This window comes from Peromyscus leucopus, chromosome 1 (assembly GCF_004664715.2).
Source record: "Peromyscus leucopus breed LL Stock chromosome 1, UCI_PerLeu_2.1, whole genome shotgun sequence".
NCBI classification, from domain to species: Eukaryota; Metazoa; Chordata; class Mammalia; order Rodentia; family Cricetidae; genus Peromyscus; species Peromyscus leucopus.
Window position 1 is genome coordinate 21,580,820 of NC_051063.1, and position 21,987 is coordinate 21,602,806.

Genomic DNA, 21,987 nt, shown 5'->3' on the forward strand with positions numbered 1-21,987 from the left:
AAAGATGTTATGTCCCACATGCTGCCTACCCAAAGGAACTGAGTAACTCTTATAAGGTACATTGTTTCTTGCTGTTTTCCCTTTAACAGAATGCAGTTGGACATTAGAATTCAATACCCTTAACATTTAGAAGTTTAGAAAGCAACTATCTGTTTCTCTTATTTTATTCTTTTAATAAACTATTTTATAAAGTGGCTATATTTACAAAATTTAAAGCTTGTGAAGTAACATAGAAACTTTTGACCTTTATATTTGAAACCTAACTGTTCTAATAATGAACCAAAATATACTAATGTAAGGGTAGAAAGCAAGATAATTGCATCTTTCAACTTTGAATTTAATCTGTATTAATCAGAACAGATTACAGAGGATGAATGGTTCCTATTTTTCCTAAAGGGAAACATTAATCGACAAATAAAAATAAATAGATAATGTGCTGTCCAACTAACATCTAAATGTAACATTCGGCATATTAGAAATGAATTATTATCAATTAGGATTCACTTAAGTTCAGTGCACCTGTTATACTTTTGACAGGCCTATATTAATTTTTATTTATAACACAGCCAAGTCAATGGTGGGTGAATGACTAAAATCCAAGATTTTTTTTTAAACTGGATACATTTCAGTAGCTTAAGCTTGTAAGAATTATGAATCAATTGTCTGCTAGATTGTGGAAATTCTGAAAACATAAATGCCTAGAGGTTTTCATACACTTTAAGTGGAATTAAAAAAGAAACTCATGCTTAAGTGCACTATGCAAATGCTAGTAGCAATTAATTTCACAATAATTTTATGTTGAAATTCACAATCCAAAACATCCTAAATTGGATATAATACAAATACTAAATGGAAATGTATATTAATTACAGCTCAGAGTACAAAATAAGCTAAAGTTTGTAACTAAAAGAATTAGATAAGCCGGGCGTGGTGGCGCACGCCTTTAATCCCAGCACTCGGGAGGCAGAGGCAGGCGGATCTCTGTGAGTTCGAGGCCAGCCTGGGCTACCAAGTGAGCTCCAGGAAAGGCGCAAAGCTACACAGAGAAACCCTGTCTCGAAAAAACCAAAAAAAAAAAAAAAAAAAAAAGAATTAGATAATCTTTGGACTTATGCCGTTCTATAAAATTATTAACAGCACCTCCACATACATATAAATTAAAAATAAAATACACACATAAAAGTAGTATATGAAAATAATTTTATAAAACTAAAATCAAAGCACATACTAAAATGCAAAGAGATGAATTATATCACTTTGGGGTACAACTTTTAAAGAATTAGACTACAAGGAAAAAGTTACTCTTAATCTTAAAGATGTATGCAGGAAATTTCAAAGTGAACTGCATATTCTTCCTTCAGTTAGAATGCCATAAGAGAGAACCCTCTACTAATATATACACACTGATTGAATGTTTGGGGACAAAAAGAGAAATCAATACAGTCTATGTACGAGTTCCTAACAGGCATTCATGTGACTGGGGAAAGAACCCTAGAAGATTAAAGAAAGGGTATGTCCCATTCTATTGTTTCTGATATTCATCCACTAGATAATATTTAGTATGCTTTTATTATTACGTACCAGCACTGTTCTAGGGATTAGGGTTGTGCTAGAATACAAACCATAAAAATCCTTATTCTTTTAGATATTTTTAGTAGTCAAATATTTATCAGTTGTCTATGGTGTTAATGTTGACATAATGCCACTAGGTTAACAAAAACAGACTAAAGCACTGTATGCAGCCTAACTCTCCTCAGCCATATCTGGAACACAGTATTGTGTACCAAACATAGAAATTTCACTTGCATTTTAATGTGAATGATAACAGCATATTGAAAATAATGAATATGGATTGGTAGCATAAATATTCTTTAAAAAAGACTGGAAAGGGCTGGGAATACAGTGTGGTTAAGAGTGCTGGCTGCTCTTTCAGAGGACCTAGGCTTAAGTTACCAGCACCCACATGGCAGCTTAGAACCATCTTCAGTTCCAGGGAATCCACTGTCCTCCTATTTCCTCTCTGGGCACCAGAAATGCATGTGGTGCACATACAAACATTCAGGTCAACAGTAAAAATAAGTACTCTTTAAAAAAAAGAATATACTCAGAGAATGAGTATAAAATAAAATACTGCTTCATCATCAAATGTGTGGAAAGAAGAGGAAAAGGAAAGAGTCAAGTTGGATTCTATTAGAAAGGGATTATTTACTTAATTTGCATGTAATAATTTTTCTGAGTTACTGTTAATTAAATGCATATAGATAATACAGGAAATAATTTCTATACCATATCACAAAATAAAACAGGCTTTTATGCTTAAAAGTTACTATTAATATCAATTTTTAAAAGTTTGAATATAGTCACATAGATAATGATCCCTAATTTTCTTCCTAATGAGATAGATCTTTTGTAGAAACTGCTAATTCAGAGAACTAATCATCATAAAGGTGAACTCAACTACTTCAATGAACCCTATAAATCTCAAATAAGTTTATATTATATCCTCGTGATGGGTAATGGTAACATAGTTCGTTAACATTTAAAATATGGGCAATATCTTTTAAAATATTGTTCCACTGTCAAATAGCTATGTGACAGAAAATCACCAATGAAGTCTGAAGAATATGGAACACCTTAAGAAAGGAGTCACCAGCCAGAGGACATGTACTAAGCAGCATTTTATTTATTCTCCTTTGTTTTTATTTCTATATTTTACTTTATTATATATTATTACGTATTTGTTTGTTTATTCCAGCTGTTTGGGAAAATCCAATGAAAGTCAGGAGCATTAGGAACTTCCTAAGGGACAATGTAAATGTTTTCTGCATTCAAGGAGAAGCTAACCAGTATCAGTAGAACACTGATCCTGCTGCTAAACCATCTGATCCTGTTCATAAACCATCTCCAGAACCATTCTTGTTTCTAAAGACTCAATTCCCCCTACAGTTTTGAACAAACCCAACCACTTCAGAGAAGCAATAAAAATGAGTGAAGGAGGAAACACAGATTATCAGCAGCACACGAGCAACATTTGTATCCACCCTCCCTCCATATGAAACATAGCTAAGCAGATGGAAAGTTTGCTACACTAAGCAATGGAAACACAAAACCAGGGAAGACTACATAATTGTGTTGTTTGAGCAGCTTCATGCACACCATCACTGATAATGAATTTTAGTTCACAAGTATAATTAAGAAAAATATTTCAAAAGTTTCAAACAAATAGAAATATTAAAAAGTTCTTATACCTACATTATTGTTCATGAAAATATCAATAAAGTTGGGTTATTGAAGTTAAATTTAAACAACATATTATGCTATATTTCATATCTCAAGAGTGAAATAAGAATTGGCTTTCAGAGACAATTCAGAAATCTGAAAATTTCAAAAGAGCAACTAGAAATTTCTATTTATTTTTAAAAATACTTATATGCCTGCACACGTCTGGCTAGAAGTGATAAGCATTTTCACTTGCTATTTCCAATATACAAACTGGCAAATGCATCCTAATAGCATATGGTAAACTAGCCTTTAACACAACCACAGACTCATTCCAATAAGCAGGATATATTTAAGGACAAAGAGTGGAAAATTGTGTTCAAATTGTTTTTAAACAGAGGTGACAAAATATATATCCTTATTTTATAGTTTCTATCTATAATTTTCACCAAAATTATAGGCCTTCTGCAAATTGGCTAACATGTTTGTGTTTGCCAAGAAACCTCTCTTGAAAAAGGAATGAGTCAAAACACCTCCTCCAAAAACAAACATTAGAATATCAAAAAGAACTGGTATTCCAGAATAGAAATCTTAACTAGTTCAAAGTTCAAATATTTTTTAAAAAACACAGTGAAATATTTTCTATAAATTATATGACTATTAAAAATATTATAGCCTTTTTGAAAATTATTATGTTTTAGTGATTTTAATGTTAAAACTTTTAGTCATAAAACATTAAGACAAATTAAGAAACCACAATAAATTATCCCTAAATTAAAAAAAAAATCACTTTGGAAGGAAATAACTAATTCTTACTCAAATGTCACTAATCTTAACCTCTAGCACACATACCTATAACAGACTTAAGTCATCGATCCACTGACATCCCCATACATTCAGAAATCACCTTCTAAAAATAACCGTAACAAGCATTTTCACTGGTTTCCTCAAATTTGAACAGATGACGAAAATGTTGACTTCACACAACTTACCAATGTTACAGTGATGCAGGACCTGGCAACCGTAAGAGCTTCAAGACCAGTGAGGCCACTCTGCTGGCCTCAGACATTAGCAACTCATGGCTTACGTACAACTTCACTTTTGGCCCACTGTCATTTCTCTTCATTGTTTAGGACCTGAGTTCATCCGTGACTGTGACCTGCCTATCTTACAGTCTTACCAGTGAATGCATTTTAAATAGTTTATCACTGCTTTTGGCATTTAGTGACTACTTATCCACTTAAAGACTGAGACCAGGCACACAGTGGACAAGGTTGCTTCTATGTGTCAGATGTAAAGATGTGTATTACAAAGTTTTGCTTCAGAGGAAATGAATATGTGGGCAAAAATCTTTAAATGTTTAAAAACAATATCAATTACATTTTAGAAATACATGGTGGCTTGTCATTAATTTTCAAATTTGTATATATAGAAAAAAAGCACAAACACCCAGTAAGCAGCACACTGTGGTTCTGTTCTGAGACATCCCACTGTGTAAAATGGGCATTAAATGGTTAGAGTCTGAAGAAGCTTGAGAAAGGAAGGTTAAGAAGCAAAATAAATAAGGAAATAAATAAAACAAGCACTTAGAGGCAAGCAACACATGCAGAACAAGCAAGAGATTAGTGTACATGAAGAGGCAACTTACATGGCTGTTGAGAAGAGAGCTTCTGTGAGTGGACAGACCGTCAGACTTTTGCAGCGTCTCAATCGCCATTTCAATCTGATAATAGATGTCATTAAAAACAGGGCTCAAGACAAGATAGTAATAAAAGGCTGACCAGAAATTTTTGATCGATTCTTAAAGTCTAATTCATTCTTCAATGATGGCTAATGAAGAGCTATCACTAAATGTGTTTCCCCCAGCTTTCCCATCCCTAGAGAATGAAATATAATATGCACATTAATAATAAGCTCAATTATAATAGTAAACCTTTCTGAACACTTTGTAATTATAATCAGTATAAAGATCCAAGGATCAAGAACCCTGGTAGATTGTTCTAGTTATAAGAAAATATTTTTTACTTGCATAGCTCAAGATGTGGGATATTGGCCCCTCTCTATATAGCCTCACTCCTAAAGCATATTTAGCATTTGTTCTGTTCTGCCACAAAATGAAAATCATAAAACAAAATCGGAGTTTAATACGCATTAGTATTTTAATGCAAGTTACAAAAACCCTTCATTATGCCTAAAAGCTAGTAAATCTACACATTCCTCTTTTACTCTTGCATTAAAATTTGGGAGGGAAAGGTCAAGTGAGCATTCAGATGTGATTATGGTCTCTATATTATATTTTAGGACATGATGATGAAGCAGAAATATTAGAATTAACAGCAGAAAAAAGAGAAGAGAAAATAACTCAAAGCCAACAAAAAATGGACAAGAACAGAATCAGTTACATTCAGTGTAATCCCAGCACACCATGGGCAATCACAAAAGTCTCCTTAAGCAACAGCTTCCAGGGACAAACCTGAGGCACTCTTGATGACCTCACATGTAAGGCAGCTGTCCTTCAGTTCATGGAACTACTGCACATTCTATTGAGCCAGGGACTAAATCACATGCATTTGGGAACTGAGTTATAGTAAAACTAGCTAATTAAAAATATCATTATACAATCTGAGAAGACAAATTTCATTAATTTTTCCACACTATGAATCCACCAACAATTCAGTGTAAGCATTTATCAATTCATAAAGATGTACAATAATTTATTCTATAGTTAGCTATTTTTGAGATCCTAAAACCAGGCAAAGTGGCTTTTAAATTATTCCCTACAGCAGTTGAGATGGTAACAAAACTAATATTAAACTCAAAAATAAACAGAAAAAAAGTGATATTGTGTATGTTAAAAATGATCTCATTTTAGAATACACAATGTGAATGTAAGGAGCAAATATTTTTTGCCAAGATGCTAAACTAAAAAAGCTTGGTATTCTATCTCATAAAAGGATAAATAAGTGCTCTTATTTTCAAAGGGAAAGACAGAGCATAAGATAGCTGAAACATTCATGTGATTATAAATCATTTCTAAGAAGAATTTGCTCAAAATTGTACTTTGCTATAATGCCTACAGTTTCTTTAAAGTCTGACTGAGGGTAGGAATTTTAAGGTGAGACTTCAGTTTAATAAACAAATATAAAACGATCCCTGATTTTTGACTTTATAGGTTTACATGAAAGGTAAAAATTACCAGAATTCTAACAGCTGGACCCCGCTCAGGAACACTCCTTACTAAGGGTTTCTGAGGCAGCAGCTTCAGTCCGATCTGTCAGCAATGGGTTTCCTGCGGGAACTATTTGTGTTGCTGACATGGCTACAATGGCAGCGCCTGATTCCAGCTGATGCCCTAGGAGGCCAGGTGCTCAGGCAATGAGCCACTCCACTCAGCCTGTCTTCTGGTTTTGTCTTATTTTTTTGTGTATGCTGAAGACTGTTCCCAGTCCTTCTACTGAGCTATATATTGTGGTCCTCTTGAGCCATTTAACAAGAAACTCCGGGAAGGTGGCAAAATGGCAGGGAGAAACAGATCCAACTGCATCTACCAGGACAGATACACTGCCTGTCTTGGGGGTGCTGATCCTTCAGAATACAACTCCTGAGAATATGACCAAAGCTGTGAACCCTCAATTCAGACAAACTGTACTTAAAAAGAGTTATAGACCTGTACACATTTTTCACTGTTTAAATATTCTCTGAGTTTAAAATTCATATTGAAAGAGACATATTCCCTAGTGAAAAACATGAGGAAAGTGTATTCTAGGAAGCAAGAGCTGAAGCAAGTTAGGAAGCAAAATGGCACAGGGTGTGCTCATATTAGGAAAATGAATGCAGCATGTGGTGTACACACACAGAGACACAGACACAGACACAGACACACACACACACACACACACACACACTCCTATGAGTTAAACCAAGAAAAACAAAGTCATTAATATTTTGAGGGAAAGTGTATGAATGTTTGAAAGATAATTTCAAATAAAGGCAGGAAGTGGGTTTTGATTAGAACAGTGGGTTTTGTTGCTCATGGGGCTAAATATACCTTTCAAATGTTTATGAATTGAATAGAAACTTTAAGATCGAGTAACATGGAAAACTATCTACATTCATATTCCAGATTTCCAGACACATCATTACAGGAAAACTGAACATTTTCTTTGTAGCATGACAAAAAAAAAAGGGCAGCAGGGCATAGTTAGAGAACCAAACCTATCTGAGCAAGCAGCTGAGAGCAGTTTACGATGACCACAATCAGAGAAACCTGATCCCAGCAGAAAACACAGGCAGAGCCCCTCACTGTTAGTTTTATTGTGATTGACTCAATTTGTGAGAAAAGGGAAGTTCTACAAAAAATTGTATTTGGCATTGGGGTACCTGGAGGAATGGGAAAGGGGGTGGTTAAAGCACATACAGGTGTCACTTACCTCCTTCATCAAACATGAGATTCTCAAAAGACATGACTCCACTGAATACTTAAATGGGTTTTCCTCAATTGGGAAAAGGAACCATAGGAAGCCTGGAGCACCTGTTAAAAGCTACACTGGTTTATTGGCTTCCGGGCTAGAAAATTGAATGGCCACTATGACGGAAGAGCTTGACTGTTAACGGACTGTACTAAGAAGCACCCATGATAGCACAGTGCACCTCGTGTGTCTGTGAGGCTGTTATGGAGGAACAACTAAGGGGAAGACAGACTCCAAATGTAACAGGCCTTCTCTAGGTTGAGAGTCCAGAGAGATAAAAGAGGGAGACAGAGAAAGTTCACACTGACACAGTCAATCTCTTTCTCTTTCCTGTTCACTGGAGAGTAGACTGCTCAAACACACTCTTCCATACATGAGCACATGCCTACACTCAGAAAGAAAGCCCGGCATGGCTGCACGCCTGCCTCTAACTCCACTGCTGTCAGGAGTGGAAACCAGAGGATTACTGGGTTTGCTGGCTGCCAGGCTAGCTGCAGGTTCAATGAGAAACTGTTTCCAAGGAATAAGGCAAGAGAATGATAGATCAGGACACCCAGTGGCATTCTCTGGCCTCTGTGGGAACAAAAGGCACCCATATTTCAAAACACATGTGTGCATATACCACATATATAAACCAATACACACACACACACACACACACACACACACACACAAACACACACACACATACACACATACAAACACACCACCACCACCACCAACAACAACAACAGTAATAACAGCAACAACAAAATTGAAATACAAAAACAAAAGAAACTGTATTTTGCATCTGGAAAACAAGATACTTGTTTGCACCTAAGGAGCTGGCTGGACCCCACCCATTCTTAGACTCAAGGGTAGGAAAGTTTCAACTCATTTGAAAGGCTTGCGGCAACAACTGCTGTGGCCCTTGCTGCACAGGACTTCCTAGGAAAGAACTTGGGTTTTTATTCAGCCTGCTGGGCATTCTGAAGCTACTGTAGCCAGAGGACAAGAGACCCAGGCTGGCATCTGACCCTGATACGCCCACGTGATGCTAGTTTTGCAGGCATACAGAATACAAGAGCTCCAAGGCCATGGAGGATTCTATCCAAATTTCAATGGGGTCTGGGAAGCCAGACAAACCTGTAGCAGGGTCAGAATCTCTACAGGTAGCTCTTGAGGGGGCAGACTTGATGAAGTAATGATGGTGAAGAAGATGAAATGGAGACCCTGAGAGTATGGTACTCTAGGAACACGGAATGTCTTTGGAAGAAAGCTTCCATCAATGAGTACAGATAACTTTAACAAAGAAAAAAAGGTAATGAGGGCAAGCAGTAAAGCTGCACGGTCAAGGCTACCCAAGTGCTATGGAGTTTACATCACCATACAACGCCAAAGCTGACAGGTGTGGGAGCTATGGGGCTTGACGCTGCCATGCTGGGTCTCAGATGTGTTTGGGTCCTGTCCCTCTTGACTGCACTCTTATTTATGCAACTGCATGCAGTCCGCAGTACGTTTTTTAACTTCCAAGTTTGCCTTCAACCCCAGAGACTTGAAACTCGGACTTTTGAGCAATCTTAGAACTATTAACTTTGGAGACCTTTTTGGATAGAGTAAATGCATTTCACATTATGAGGTAGTCATAAGCTTTTGGAGAACAGGGGCAGGATGTAATCTTTTGAATATGAAATGTCTGCAGAGGCTCATGTGTTGAATTCTTGGTTATTAGCAACTGGAAGCATTTTGAAAAGTGGTGGGAATGTAAAGGGATAGAATGTAAAGAAGAAGGAAATTGAGTGTTCATTCTTGAAGGTGCTGAGTGGTTTTTGATTGCCTATTCTTTCTGCTTCCTGGCCATCATGAGGTAATTTACTCATTCATAAGCTCCTGGCATCATGGGACCAGGTGACCACAGGCACAAATTGTGAGTTATAATAAATTTCCCTTCATTCTCTTTCTCCTCTCAAATGCTTGTCATAGCAACAAGAATTTGCTTTATATAGTCACACATGTAGTAGAAATGACCATGTGGCAAAAAGGATACTCACATGTGGCTCCTTTAATTCAAGAAAAAAATGCATGTACTTTGTAAGGTGGACAACACGTTTAAAAACATATCAAATGTGCAAAAGTTGTAGGAGAACAGAACAGTAAGTAAATATTCTGAGTTCTCAGGAATTGGGATTTGACAATCAGAAGTAAGGGAGATAAAGTACTTTCCATCCAGGAGAAATAATAAATTCAGCATTGCTCCTACAAAGATTCAACAACACCCCAAGGAAGTGGACACAGTATTTATCATCTAATAAGAAAGAGAGAGAGCATAACAAACATGTAGCTCAAAAGTCAGTCTGAAAACATTTTCATCACCAAAAATACACTGCCTTCCTGGAGTCATGAATAAGGTGGCAGTTTCCAAGTATGCAGAGCCACACTATGTTACTTCCAACAACAACAAATCAATATCTCCAAAGGGACTTCAGAGAAAGTCCCACCTAGGTCCCGAGTTAAAGAAGACCAGAGTGGAGAGAAGAGGGGCAATGATGCTTGGATGTTAAGAAAAAAACTACATTTTTATTCTTTGTTCATACTCAAAAAAGAGGCCGATAATGTATTTTCTAAAATAGTATAGTGTCATTGAAACAGAAGTAACGTTTCACTAGTACAATTATATTCTGTGTTATAATTATCACTTTCACTGCCTTCAATAAAGAAGAATGCCTCTACTGGGATGGCTTCTTATTTTGCTGAGCTGCTACCATACCTAAGTGCACAGAGCTCCCTGTAAATGCTGTATGACTCAGCATATAAGTGCCTCCCCTTCTTCCTGCCTATATATTTAGGTGCTGTGTCATGACCAATCAGTGCTTCCTGCCTGTAACCCTAAGGACTGTTATATACCTTACTGCTGAAACAATAACATGAGCTGTCTTTCTGAAGCTGACCCCCAGAAGTTCTTTCCATCAGACTCAAGGGCTTCGGAACCCTGCTCACTGCTTCTGCTCTCGTGGGCTGGTAGCCAACCACCCCCGATGAAAAGAAACACAACTATGTTCTAGAGAATATAAAAAGTCTTCAGTTCCTATAAACCTTCAGTAAAATGGCAGTGGAGAGCCAGCCCAGTAGTTAAGAGCACAACCTGCTCTGGCAGAAGATTTGAGTTCAGTTCCCAGCATTCACACCAGACAGCTCATGATCATCTATAATTCTATTTCCGAGAGATCTGATACCCTCTTCTGACACTGATGTGCATAGACTATATGCAAGCAAAATACTTATACATACAAAATCAAATAAATAACTCTAAAAAATTCAGGAAAATCTACTTAAACACTTCTGGTGTAAGTAACTGAGAGGTTAGAACACAGTACTTATTTTGGAGCAATTGTTACTGCCAAGACAACAAAAACAAAGAGGTGGTAAGTGTTTTATAATTCACACAGGACAAAAAACAGGATCCCTCTGACATGTATTTACATACACATTCATGTACATCTATGCAAATGTGATAACATGAACAACTGAACAATTATATCATCTTATTTATGATTATTTTCTTTATAAGTGAAGGCATATTCTCTTGACTCTTAGCTGTATTTTCAGCCTTTTTTTCTCATTTGATTTTCACAACCACCTCATAAAATACAATAGGCATATTTTCATATTAGATAGGCATGTTTCCATAGAATACGTCTATTTTAATATAAGAAAACTGAGGCTCTCTGGAACTGAGGGACTGTCTTGAGATTGCACGGGCACTCAGTTTGCTTGGAATCCAAGACTTATCACTGTAAATCCAAACTAATTTTCTTTATATTTGTGAATTTATGTTGATTGTCAACTTGACAGTATCTAAAAACCAACTAGAAGACAAGCCTCTGAGTATGTCTATGGGGATGATCTAGATCAGGTTAGCACCTAGGCATGCCTATAGGGAATTATCTAGATCAGGCTAGCCTCTGGGCATGCCTTTGAGGGATCATCTAGATCAGATAATGGAGGTTGGAAGACTCTGTAACCTCAGGAGCCCCTCAAGGGTGGAAGCAATGGACTGAATCCAAAGGAGAAAGTGGGTTGAGAGTAAGTGTCCATCTCCCTTTGCTTCCTGACTATGGGTGCAATGTGATCAGCTGCCTCAAGTTCCTGCCACTGTGACTGCCCTGACAAGAGGGGCTGTGAGTCAAAATAAAGCCCTCCTTCCTTGAGCTGCCTTTCAAGCTCTCAAATGCTGCAAGTAAAGCTTAATGTGCTATTTGATGGCAACTGGAGGATAAGAGGGCTTGAGAGAGAAAGATGGGCCTGAGAGATGCTCAGCAATTAAGAGTACTGGCTGTTCTTCCAGAGGACCCGGGATCAATTCCTAGCACCCACATGGCAGCTCACAACTGTCTATAAATCCAGTTTCAGAGACTCTGACACCCTCACATATATGCAGGCAAAACACCAATGCACATAAAATAAAATTAAGTCAAATGAAAAAAAAAGAATGCTTGAGAAAAACGGGAATGGGAGAGCCCTGGATCCCGAGACTTCAGAGGGGAGGAAGGACTGTATAGGGAACTAGACTAGAGGCCATTCAGGTTATATGCTGAAAAAGAATCTGACTTTATTCTGCTTTAGTACAGAAAACTTAAGCAGAGCTAAATCGAAAGCTAATGGCTTTTTTTGTGTAAGAAATATTAAGGCAGGATAGAATTCAGTTTGAAGCATGGTAATTATTCACCATACTTATCTGTGTTGACAGTGAGAAAGAGCTGGATGGGGCTGGAAAGATGGCTTAGAATTCAAGAGTGTATCCTGCTCTTGCAGAGGATCTGAGTTCAGATCCCAGAGCCCACATCAGGCAGCTCAAAGTCATGAATAAATCTAGCTCCAGGAGGGTCTGACTTTCTCTGGCCTCTATGGAAACCTGAACTCATGTGCATACACACCTACACATAGACCACCTACATACACAAAATCAAAAGTAGAAAAAAAAATCTCAAAAAAAAAAGGAACAAGAGGGGCAGAAAGATATTTTTTAAATGTGCAGTTTGTCAAGAGCTCAAAATCGCAGCCAAGGCATGGGCTAAAACAGAGGCTGTAATGTTAAGAAGGAATTAGCCACTAAGCAGCGGGACAATAGCAGAGGTGACCTGAGGATAAGGCTCCACCAATCAAAAGCTAGCACTTATGAAAATGCAAATTTACTTGATAAGAGCAAGACTAAACTCAGAATGCCACTGAAGGGGCTCTCTACCCACAGAAATCATCTGCCTAGGGAAGTGTTTCCTTAGGGACAGCACACAGGCTGATACAACTGTAGTCCAAGGTAGCTAAGTTCCATCCAAAGTCAGCAGCAGAACATGGGTAGCATCTTCTACAGGGGAGGGGTTTTTCTGGCATGAGAGATGTAAGATTGAGGGAGTCATCAAGTCTTGTACCACTGTTAACAGTTATCTATTTATTAGGAAATGTAAGGCGGGGTCAGACTCCCTTTAGAGAGGCCCCAAGAGAGCACTAGGTAAAGATGTAAAAATGAAGCTTGACTTGCAATGGACAATAAGAAGAATGGCGGAGCCAGAACCAAGGAATGACTGCTAAGAGAAGCTGCAAGCACAGAGTGGAGGATGCCCACAGGGTGGCTGTGTGTGTAAAGAAAGCAAATAGAGTAGAAAACAAGCATAGCTCACTGCACATGACATAGGTATCACTTCAAGGAGCTTTGATTTCAGTCATATGTGTATCCATACTGCCACAAAGATAGTCAAATATGAGGGCATACTGACGTGCACTCATGAACACAAGTCCTGGATATCAATGTCTCGTGGAATCTGAAAAGTTTCAAATGCCTTGAACAAAGTAGTTAAGTCATCATCAGTTCCGGCCAAGTGACTGAGTATTTTCTAAAGATCTATGCAGAGTCTTTTATTTTTTCCCCCTCAAGAGGCCTGAGAAATACACAAAGGACTATCTATCTTCAACCCAGGAAACTAAGGCGCTGGCTACAGTATTGCTTTTAAAACTGTAACTTTAGGGAAATTTTAATCAATATGCAATGTTGATACAATATGAAAAAGAAGCCTAACTGAAAGAAATTCAAAACAGGCTGTTGATTTAACTCTTTAAAAAACCTGAAAATGCCCCGAACACATCTAGCCAGTTCTACTTTACATCTTGGTTCAGAAAATAATTAAGGGTGACAACATTGCTGGCCATTACAACTATGCATTTAGAAAACACACATTTTAGGGCTTGCAAACACTGTAATATATGAAATCTTTCCAATTTTAATTCATTGATAGTTTCGTGACTTTAGAGAATTTGTAAAATTTATGAACACATGCTGTGGTGGTTTGAATAGGAATGGACCCTATAGACTAACGTGTTTGAATGCCTGACCCATAGGGAGTGGCATTATTAGGAGCTGTGGCCTTGTTTGAGTAGGTGTGACCATGCTGGAGGAAGTGGGTCACTGTGGAGGCGGGCCTTGAGGTCTCCTATATGCTCAAGACATGCCTAGTGTGTCCGTTCACTTCTGCTCCCTGAAGATTAAGATGTAGAACTCTCAGCTCTTTCTCTAGAACTATGTCTGATAGCATTCCACACACCGTGATGATAAGGGACTAAATCTCTGAAATGTAGGCCAGCCCTAACTAAATGTTTTCTTTTATAAGAGTCACCATATCATGGTGTTTCTTCACAGTAATAGAAACTCTAAGACACATGTTCAACCTGAAGTGTGATACTATTTTATTATTATTACCTGAAGTTCTTCTGAAAGTATTTAGGAGAAAAAGAAGAAAACATTTGGATCAGAAATGTATATACATCAGATGTGTTCTGATAATAGTTGGTGTTTAAATTTAGATTGTGAAAGCATTGTCTTTGTTGGGTGTGACTACTCTGTTAACTTACAGCTTCACCATCTATGAGGCTGATATAATCAGATTATGATGATATAACCACTAGAGAAGCCAGGGTCTAGAATTACCCTTTATGACTCTGCTGAGTTAGCATTAAGTGACAGGGTTTAAGATCAAGCTTATATTTGCAAATGGACCTAGCCCTTTCCAGTTTGTTCTGATCTTCACTATTGTATGTAGTCTATATAATCACTGCAATAGCAGTGGTTACTATAATTTGTTAGGACTGCAAATTCTGGGCCCCTTGCCAACAGTCACTAAGTCAGAGCTCTGGGAATGGGGTCCAGTGATGCTCCCTGGAGTACCTACTCACATTGGAGGAACACTACACTACAGTGCAATCAAAGGTTGTTTTTCCCCTTTGCCAGAGTCAGAGTGTCACTATTACTGAAGCAGCACAATCAGGCAAGTGCTCTATTTAAAGACAGACTTTGAAGTCTAAGTACTATATGGATTTGTGCTTTTTTTTAAGGCTTTGAACTTTCATTAGCAAAATTACTAGAAGACAACTATGATTTTGGTGAGTCAAAAATTAATCAAATAAAAAATTTTAAACATTAACCTTCAAATTTAAAAATGACATAATGAGAGGATAAAACTAACCAAAAATACTTTCAAAAACTGTAGTCTGATGTGTTGGTTATGGATTTCAACTCTTGTTTTAAAGGACAAGCTTTTAGTGATGGAGCTAGTTCCATTGACATATTCTATGGAAACACAGCACCAGGTCATTACAATTACTGTTGAAGAGAGCAGCTAAAACAACCAATTCAGTGGTTCACAGAGAAGCTGTAGGACTGTTCAGTGGTAGAGCACAATTTATCATGCATGTAACCCTTAGTTCAATTCCAGAACACACACAAACACACATGTGAAATGTTACAAATATGGAATAAGAGGATAATTCAAATTCAAATACATGAATACAAAGATGTAACATTCATTGTCAACACAAAATTCTAGATATAAATAGTTTTAAGTTTTTAATTAAATTTAGACCTTATTTCATTCTTAAAACTTTCAACAGTCTAATCATGGAAGAATATCTGAAATGTGGGATTAAGGGTTAATGTCAAACCTTAATACCTCAGAGATAGTCGCTTTTTACCTGTAAATTTTAACTTTGTTCCCATTATATTTGCTAACATTGCTTACATCTAGTACTATTGACTCTAGAGTTTGAAGCTACCTCACTAAATCTCTTAAATGGTTTCATCTGATTCTCCATAATTTATCAGATACCATTCCATCAACTCAAATTCTGATGTTTTTAATTTCCCTTTCATTTTTATATTTTGTTGCCATCTTTTGCTTACTGCATCTTTCCTGTACATTTTGAAGCATATTAAAGAAATCACATTATCTGTGTGTGGTAGTATATGTGTGTAAACCTAGCATCCAGGGCTCTGAAGCCAGAGGAACAATAGCCTGAGGACACCTTGACTATAAAATAAGTGTATTAAGAGAAAAAGTGATCATACCTTTCTTTCTTATAAGTCAAATGGAAAACTCACAAAACTTATACCAAAAAGTCTGAAAAATGAATGTGTAAAATTATTGTTTACAGTCTGAGACTGCATTACAAACCTTCTAGCCTATGAAATTTACTGCAGTTAGAGTTGAACCCTAGCTACAGAAGCAAAATACAACACAATGAAGGAGCTGCTTCTGTGGTTGGTAAACACAACTATAGCTATGCACACACCAAATGCAGTCACATTGCACGTTGTGGAAGCTGAACTTATAAACATGAGCACATGAGAAAATCCCACTCTCTAGAGAACTGTTAATTATCCATATGCATGTGTTGCATTTCCCCACTAAATCAGGGAGAAGTACTAAACTTTATGGGTCTAACATTAACTGTGATGTTATATAAAACTTTGTTTTAAATATCACCAATATATTTCACACTTTAGCTATATACCAAATTTTTAAGAATGAAATATTAAGTTAGTGTTTTTCATTTGAAAATTTATAGTAATTTCAACAAGTAAATTTGAAGTTTGATTTGTAAATGGAAGGAATATCAAGACAAAAACAATACAATCAGTCAAGAGGGACACAACTTACTCTCCTATCTACCAGCACTAATAATCTTAATTCAGAATTTATACGAAATAAAATGCAGCTATTTCTGAAATATTACAATATACTTATTTTTCTGAAATGCAGCTACAATATGAAGTACCTCCCTTCTCAAATGAATTAGTCATTACTGTAACTTCTTTAAAAATTCAGGGAAATACTGTTTGCACAGAAGACTAGAGACCCATCATTCCATTTGTCTAAACCTTCTGGTTTGTCAAGATTTCTAGGAGTGGACTGTCCTAAGCCTTAAATGTAGAATTACTGCCTCTAGTTCTTGTCTGCTTAAGGCTGGAGCTGCTGGATGGGACGCAGAGGAAGAGATGGGGACTACAGGCCAGTCAAAGTCCTATTTAATTAAGACTTTAAGACAAGGTCCCAGAGTCAATTATGTCAGTCAATTATGATTCTGCACTGGAAGCAGAAGACTCCTGATATTCCATCTGAACATTTCCCTTGAAGGCTCCATTTGGTCTTAGCAAAAGAGAAATGCTAAGATCATGTGTGCTTCTGCTCATGTGAGTACTGTTTTCTTAAACACTTAAGCCAGCTGGAACACTAAATCATTTTTATACAGTAGGAAATTTGACTTATAATTATACATATTCCCAACTTTAAAATTATCTTCTCCCCAGCTTACCCTTACAGAAGACAAATAAATTTTGATGTTATGTGACTACTTTGTTTTTTATATAGTTGTAAAGCTATAGCTCAAAGATGAATATCAAATATTTCTCCTTGGGTAAGGTAAAATAGATAAATCAGCTATGTTTAACCTAACTATTTTTCATAAACATAAATAGCCATCTATACATTGATATAAAAAGTCCTTTAAGTCATCGTTAGAGGCAAAAAAAGAAAAATATTTTTGTTTTCACTTGTGTGAAAATTGATTAACTATTCTACTAATATATTTATTGGGATGTTTCTGACTGAAACTTAAAAGAGTTGGTATCACTGACTGCTCCAGAGAAGACAAAAGACTTCAGGGCTGAGAGGCAAACATAGCATGCAGGGTAGTTGACCTTTTCAATGTACAATTTAAGAATGGTTGAATAATTCATATAAAAATTAACAGAAATTTTGAAATGAAACAAATGGCCACTGCGTCAACATCCACAAGGGAATGAGAAGGCAAACGGTTTTCTGGGCAGTTAAAAATACTTATTGTTTTAGAAAGAGCATGCTTTCTACTGGATACATGAACAATTAAAGCACCAGAAAAAGAAATAAGAACACCTACAATTCTAAACTGAATCGGATTTTGCTGCATTATATAAATTAAGCTAAGTTTTATGTATATAGTAGTAGTTCCTCCACTGGTTTCTCCAAATAATTAAGATATATTATATTTTACATTAATTAGAAGATATATAAAATATTACATTCAACATATTCTCTGTGTGCTTTTTGGCAGAATCTAATTTTACCAAAAGCTTTTAAATGTATATAATAATTATTACAAATAGATCCTAAAATTAACTTTAAATCACAGTCTTAAAAATGCCTAATGAAATACTATTTAGTTATGAAGAACAAAATAATAACTAAATACACAATACAAATATTACTTAATAGAGGAGTGAGAAAAGGTTCTTAAATCATATCGTCATTTACTGTTTAGAAAAGTATAAGGTATAATATGCTGTTATGAGCACAAAAATATCATTGCATTCACAAGATTTGCTCTGTAAATGAAGACTGTTTAGTTTTCAAAGTTCTAAAATTCTATAAACGTAGATGCTACCAAAAACCCCAAGAACTTCAAATAAAATGAAGGAGAGCTAGGGACACAGTCAGAGGGAGGGGTGTGATCGGTTCAGACTCATGACAAGAACTAACTCCCATACCTTAAGGTCTATGAAATAACAATAGATCCCTAATTTCAATTGAAAGGAATCTAAAACACCTATTCCCATTACAATTTAGCTGAACTCATATCTGATGGTGATCCAAAAAACTATTACTATTTCTTAAAATTCTTAGTATCAGCAGAAAATGTCTTTTATGTATGTATTTTTATAATATATATGTACATATAGATATACACATACATAATTTATAAAGTATGGGTTCTTAATGACCACATGATATAGTAAGTAAAAGGAACAGTAGTATTGTCATCAAATATGAATACTAATAATTTGTACCATAATATATTCTTATATAAAATTCATTGCCATTATAACAAGCCAAATAAGAAGTATTAAATCACCCTAATAAAGTTTGTTTCATTTAAAGTTATAAAGCTAAAAGTAAGTTATACTTGAAATAAAAATCTGGATTATTCTACTAATAATCCAGATGACTGCAGTAGAGCAAAAATGTATACCAGGAGATATCTGATTTTTCTCTACCGTGGTATCTATGTAAAATCATCAACCTTCTTCAATGGCATGCCATAGAAGCTATTTGCACATTAAGCTTTTCTTAAGATATGTTGAATATTTCTGTACAGACACAAGTAGATTGTATAAGAGCATCATCAATGAAGCTATTCTGAGGACCAAGGCAGGAAACTGCTAGTCAGAAGTGAGTTGTGGTGGTGAGCTGTCTTAACTAGTTTCCAATCAACTGAATGAAGGGAACTAATGATGATGCTGCACTCACTCTCTGCTCTTCAGAAATGGCCCAGGTGACTATGGTTGGCCCTTGTTCTCCAGGACTGTTCATCACATACCAGATATCCCTTATTTAAGATATGGTATTAGTTGTATACAACCTATCAGAACACTTTTGTGTACTTTCTTTAAAAAAAAATGAGGTGTGTGTGCATGCGTGTGCACGTGTGCATGCACATGCTCGTCCACATGTGGAGGTAAGAGGGCAACTTTTGAGAGTCAGTTTTCTCTTTTCTCTATGTGAGTCCTGAGGACTGAATGCATGCCAGACTGTGTCTATCTTCTCCAGACTGTTTATAAGACCTAACACAATATAAATATGCTATGAAAATAGTTAATATACAACACCATTTGGGGGAGAATGGCAAGCAAAAAGTATGTACATGCCCACAATTTTTCCCAAGTATTTTCAGTGAGTTGGTTGAATCCATGGAGGAGAGATCTGTGGCTATAGAGAAATGACTGACTCTGTTTTCTGCACGCAGGCATTTTGGCTAAAACACCAGGGATTCTTATAGTCGGTTATATTAGCTATGCTACACGTTAAAGGCACAACAAGACCAGTTGGAAACGCTAACTTAAATGGCATACAGCATATGGCCTGATGTGGAAAGACGGGCTGCCAGACACTGTGCTCACAGATATGTCTAAAGGTTCTATGGGGACTGAAAAAGACACATGACAGCAAGAAGCACCTACTGAAAGCACGCTGATTTCTAATGATCAAAACAATGAAGCAATGTATTGGTTTTCAGCATTTGGCAAGAGGAGAATAGTAGGGAGCGTTCCAGAGGTAAATAAAACTTAAATTTTGCTAATTTGCTATCGTAAAATCAAACTGTAAAGTGGTAAGAGAAATCACACTGTAATTTGAGCTAATATGTTCAGCATTATTGAGGTGGGATGTAAATCAAATATATAGCTTGGTAATAAATTTAAAGAAACATAGTAAACACTAGCAGATGTATATAGATAGGTTTAGATAACTCGTAACTATCACATGGTTTCAGTGAGGGCCTATACACCCAAAATTTCTCTTCTTTGTCAACTTTTATATGTTTTTGGCTAAAAGTATTAATGTAAAAAGAAAACAACCCCAACCCAAACCACATCAGACTCATAACTACCCAGAAATAGATATTTTAAGTGCAAATTTATATCTATATCTATAGTAAATTGGTATTTCAAAAATAGTTCCAACTATTCTTACTTGCTATAACTCAGTTATTTATGGGTTTATTTGACAAACTGATATAATGATAAATTATTCCAAAGTTGTATAGTGGAAGCTCTAGGAGTAATGTCATCTTGCATATTCTGTATAGAAAAACAGCCGGGCAGCGGTGGCACCTTTAATCCCAGTACTAGGGAGGCAGAGCCAGGCGGATCTCTGTGAGTTCGAGGCCAGCCTGGGCTACAGAGTGAGATTCAGGACAGGCACCAAAACTACACGGAGAGACCCTGTCTGGAAAAATGAAAAATAAAGAAAAACAAAGACATCCACAGTAAAAAACTATAAAATTAATCCTTTTAATATCTATAACTATATATAAATGACCTGAAGTACAACATTTAGTTAATTTAGCAACAGAGCTTACAAATTAAGTAAACATTCATCAAGTTGTTCCTGGGAAGACTTGGGTAGCTAGAACTGTCGTGAAGGCAAATGGGAATGGCTACAAGAGGTGACATAGGGAGAATGAGGGCATAAGGGAGGCACGTCAGCGTGAGAGAGTCGGTGAGGTGAAAAGGAGACAGCACACAAGGCCTTGAGAAATACAGGATACTTTCCCTACCACTGGGAATGGCATTTGACATATATCATAAATAGGCATGTTATAAACTACTGGTACCATTTTCCTTTGGTGACAAATATAAACTTACTGTTTTGTCTATGATATTTCATCATCCTTTTGTAATTGTCATGATTTTAAAAGCTAGAATGAAATCAAAACGTACTGAGTATAGCACATGATAGAGTAACATGGCTACAGAGGATATGGCTGATTAGTGGTAATTTTCTTTATTTTGTAATCTGTATAAACACTTGTATGACTGAAAAATTTAGAAGTGTAAGATTATTAAAAGCATATACATATAAGAGCCAATACATATAAGAAGCACTTCAAAAATATGTACAAAAATGCAAGAAAATATTCTACTCAGAACATCTATTCTGATGTTAGAAAAACACTGAATTAAATAAAAATAAAGGGTTCTAAACTTTGATTAGGGAAAGGTCACTAATAATGATGAGAGCCTGGACAAATCAGCCCCACAGAGACACAAGAGTAATACAAAGTACATAGACCATCCTGGAGAAAACCCATCAAGTGGGGACTAGAAGCCTCTTACTGATGTTCTTTTCTCCCCAATCCACCACTCCCTCATTCCGTTTCAAGAACAAAGGCCCATGTGGTGGTGACACAATGAGAAAAGTGTGTTCACACTGAATTCGAAGGCCCAGCACTACACTCCCCACCTCTTTGCAGTGTTAGGGGTGGAACTCAGGACCTGGAACACACTAAGCACTGTCATGATGCTACTGAAGTACAGCCCTGGCCTCACAACCACTATTTCATATGAATTAAGTAAGAAGTCAATTCCATTGCTCTTTTGTATCAGGTGATCAATCTCCCTTTTCTACATAGTTGAATTTACACCTTGATGATATCAAATGATATATAACTTCCTATATTTCTG

The 21,987-nt window shown here is 36.4% G+C and overlaps 1 protein-coding gene across 8 annotated transcripts in view; it reads right to left on the reverse strand.

Annotated features, from left to right (window-relative positions):
- Positions 1-21,987, reverse strand: part of Rfx3 (regulatory factor X3) — a 266,547-nt gene that overhangs the window by 75,246 nt on the left and 169,314 nt on the right. For 7 of the 8 annotated variants that reach the window (XM_037205516.1, XM_037205509.1, XM_037205501.1 and 4 more), the window contains one exon: positions 4,868-4,942. The exons of the other annotated variant lie outside the window; for it this stretch is intronic. In XM_037205516.1, the coding sequence (XP_037061411.1) occupies positions 4,868-4,942 (75 nt within the window). The remainder of the gene's footprint in view (positions 1-4,867; positions 4,943-21,987) is intronic. 8 annotated transcript variants of the gene reach the window in all.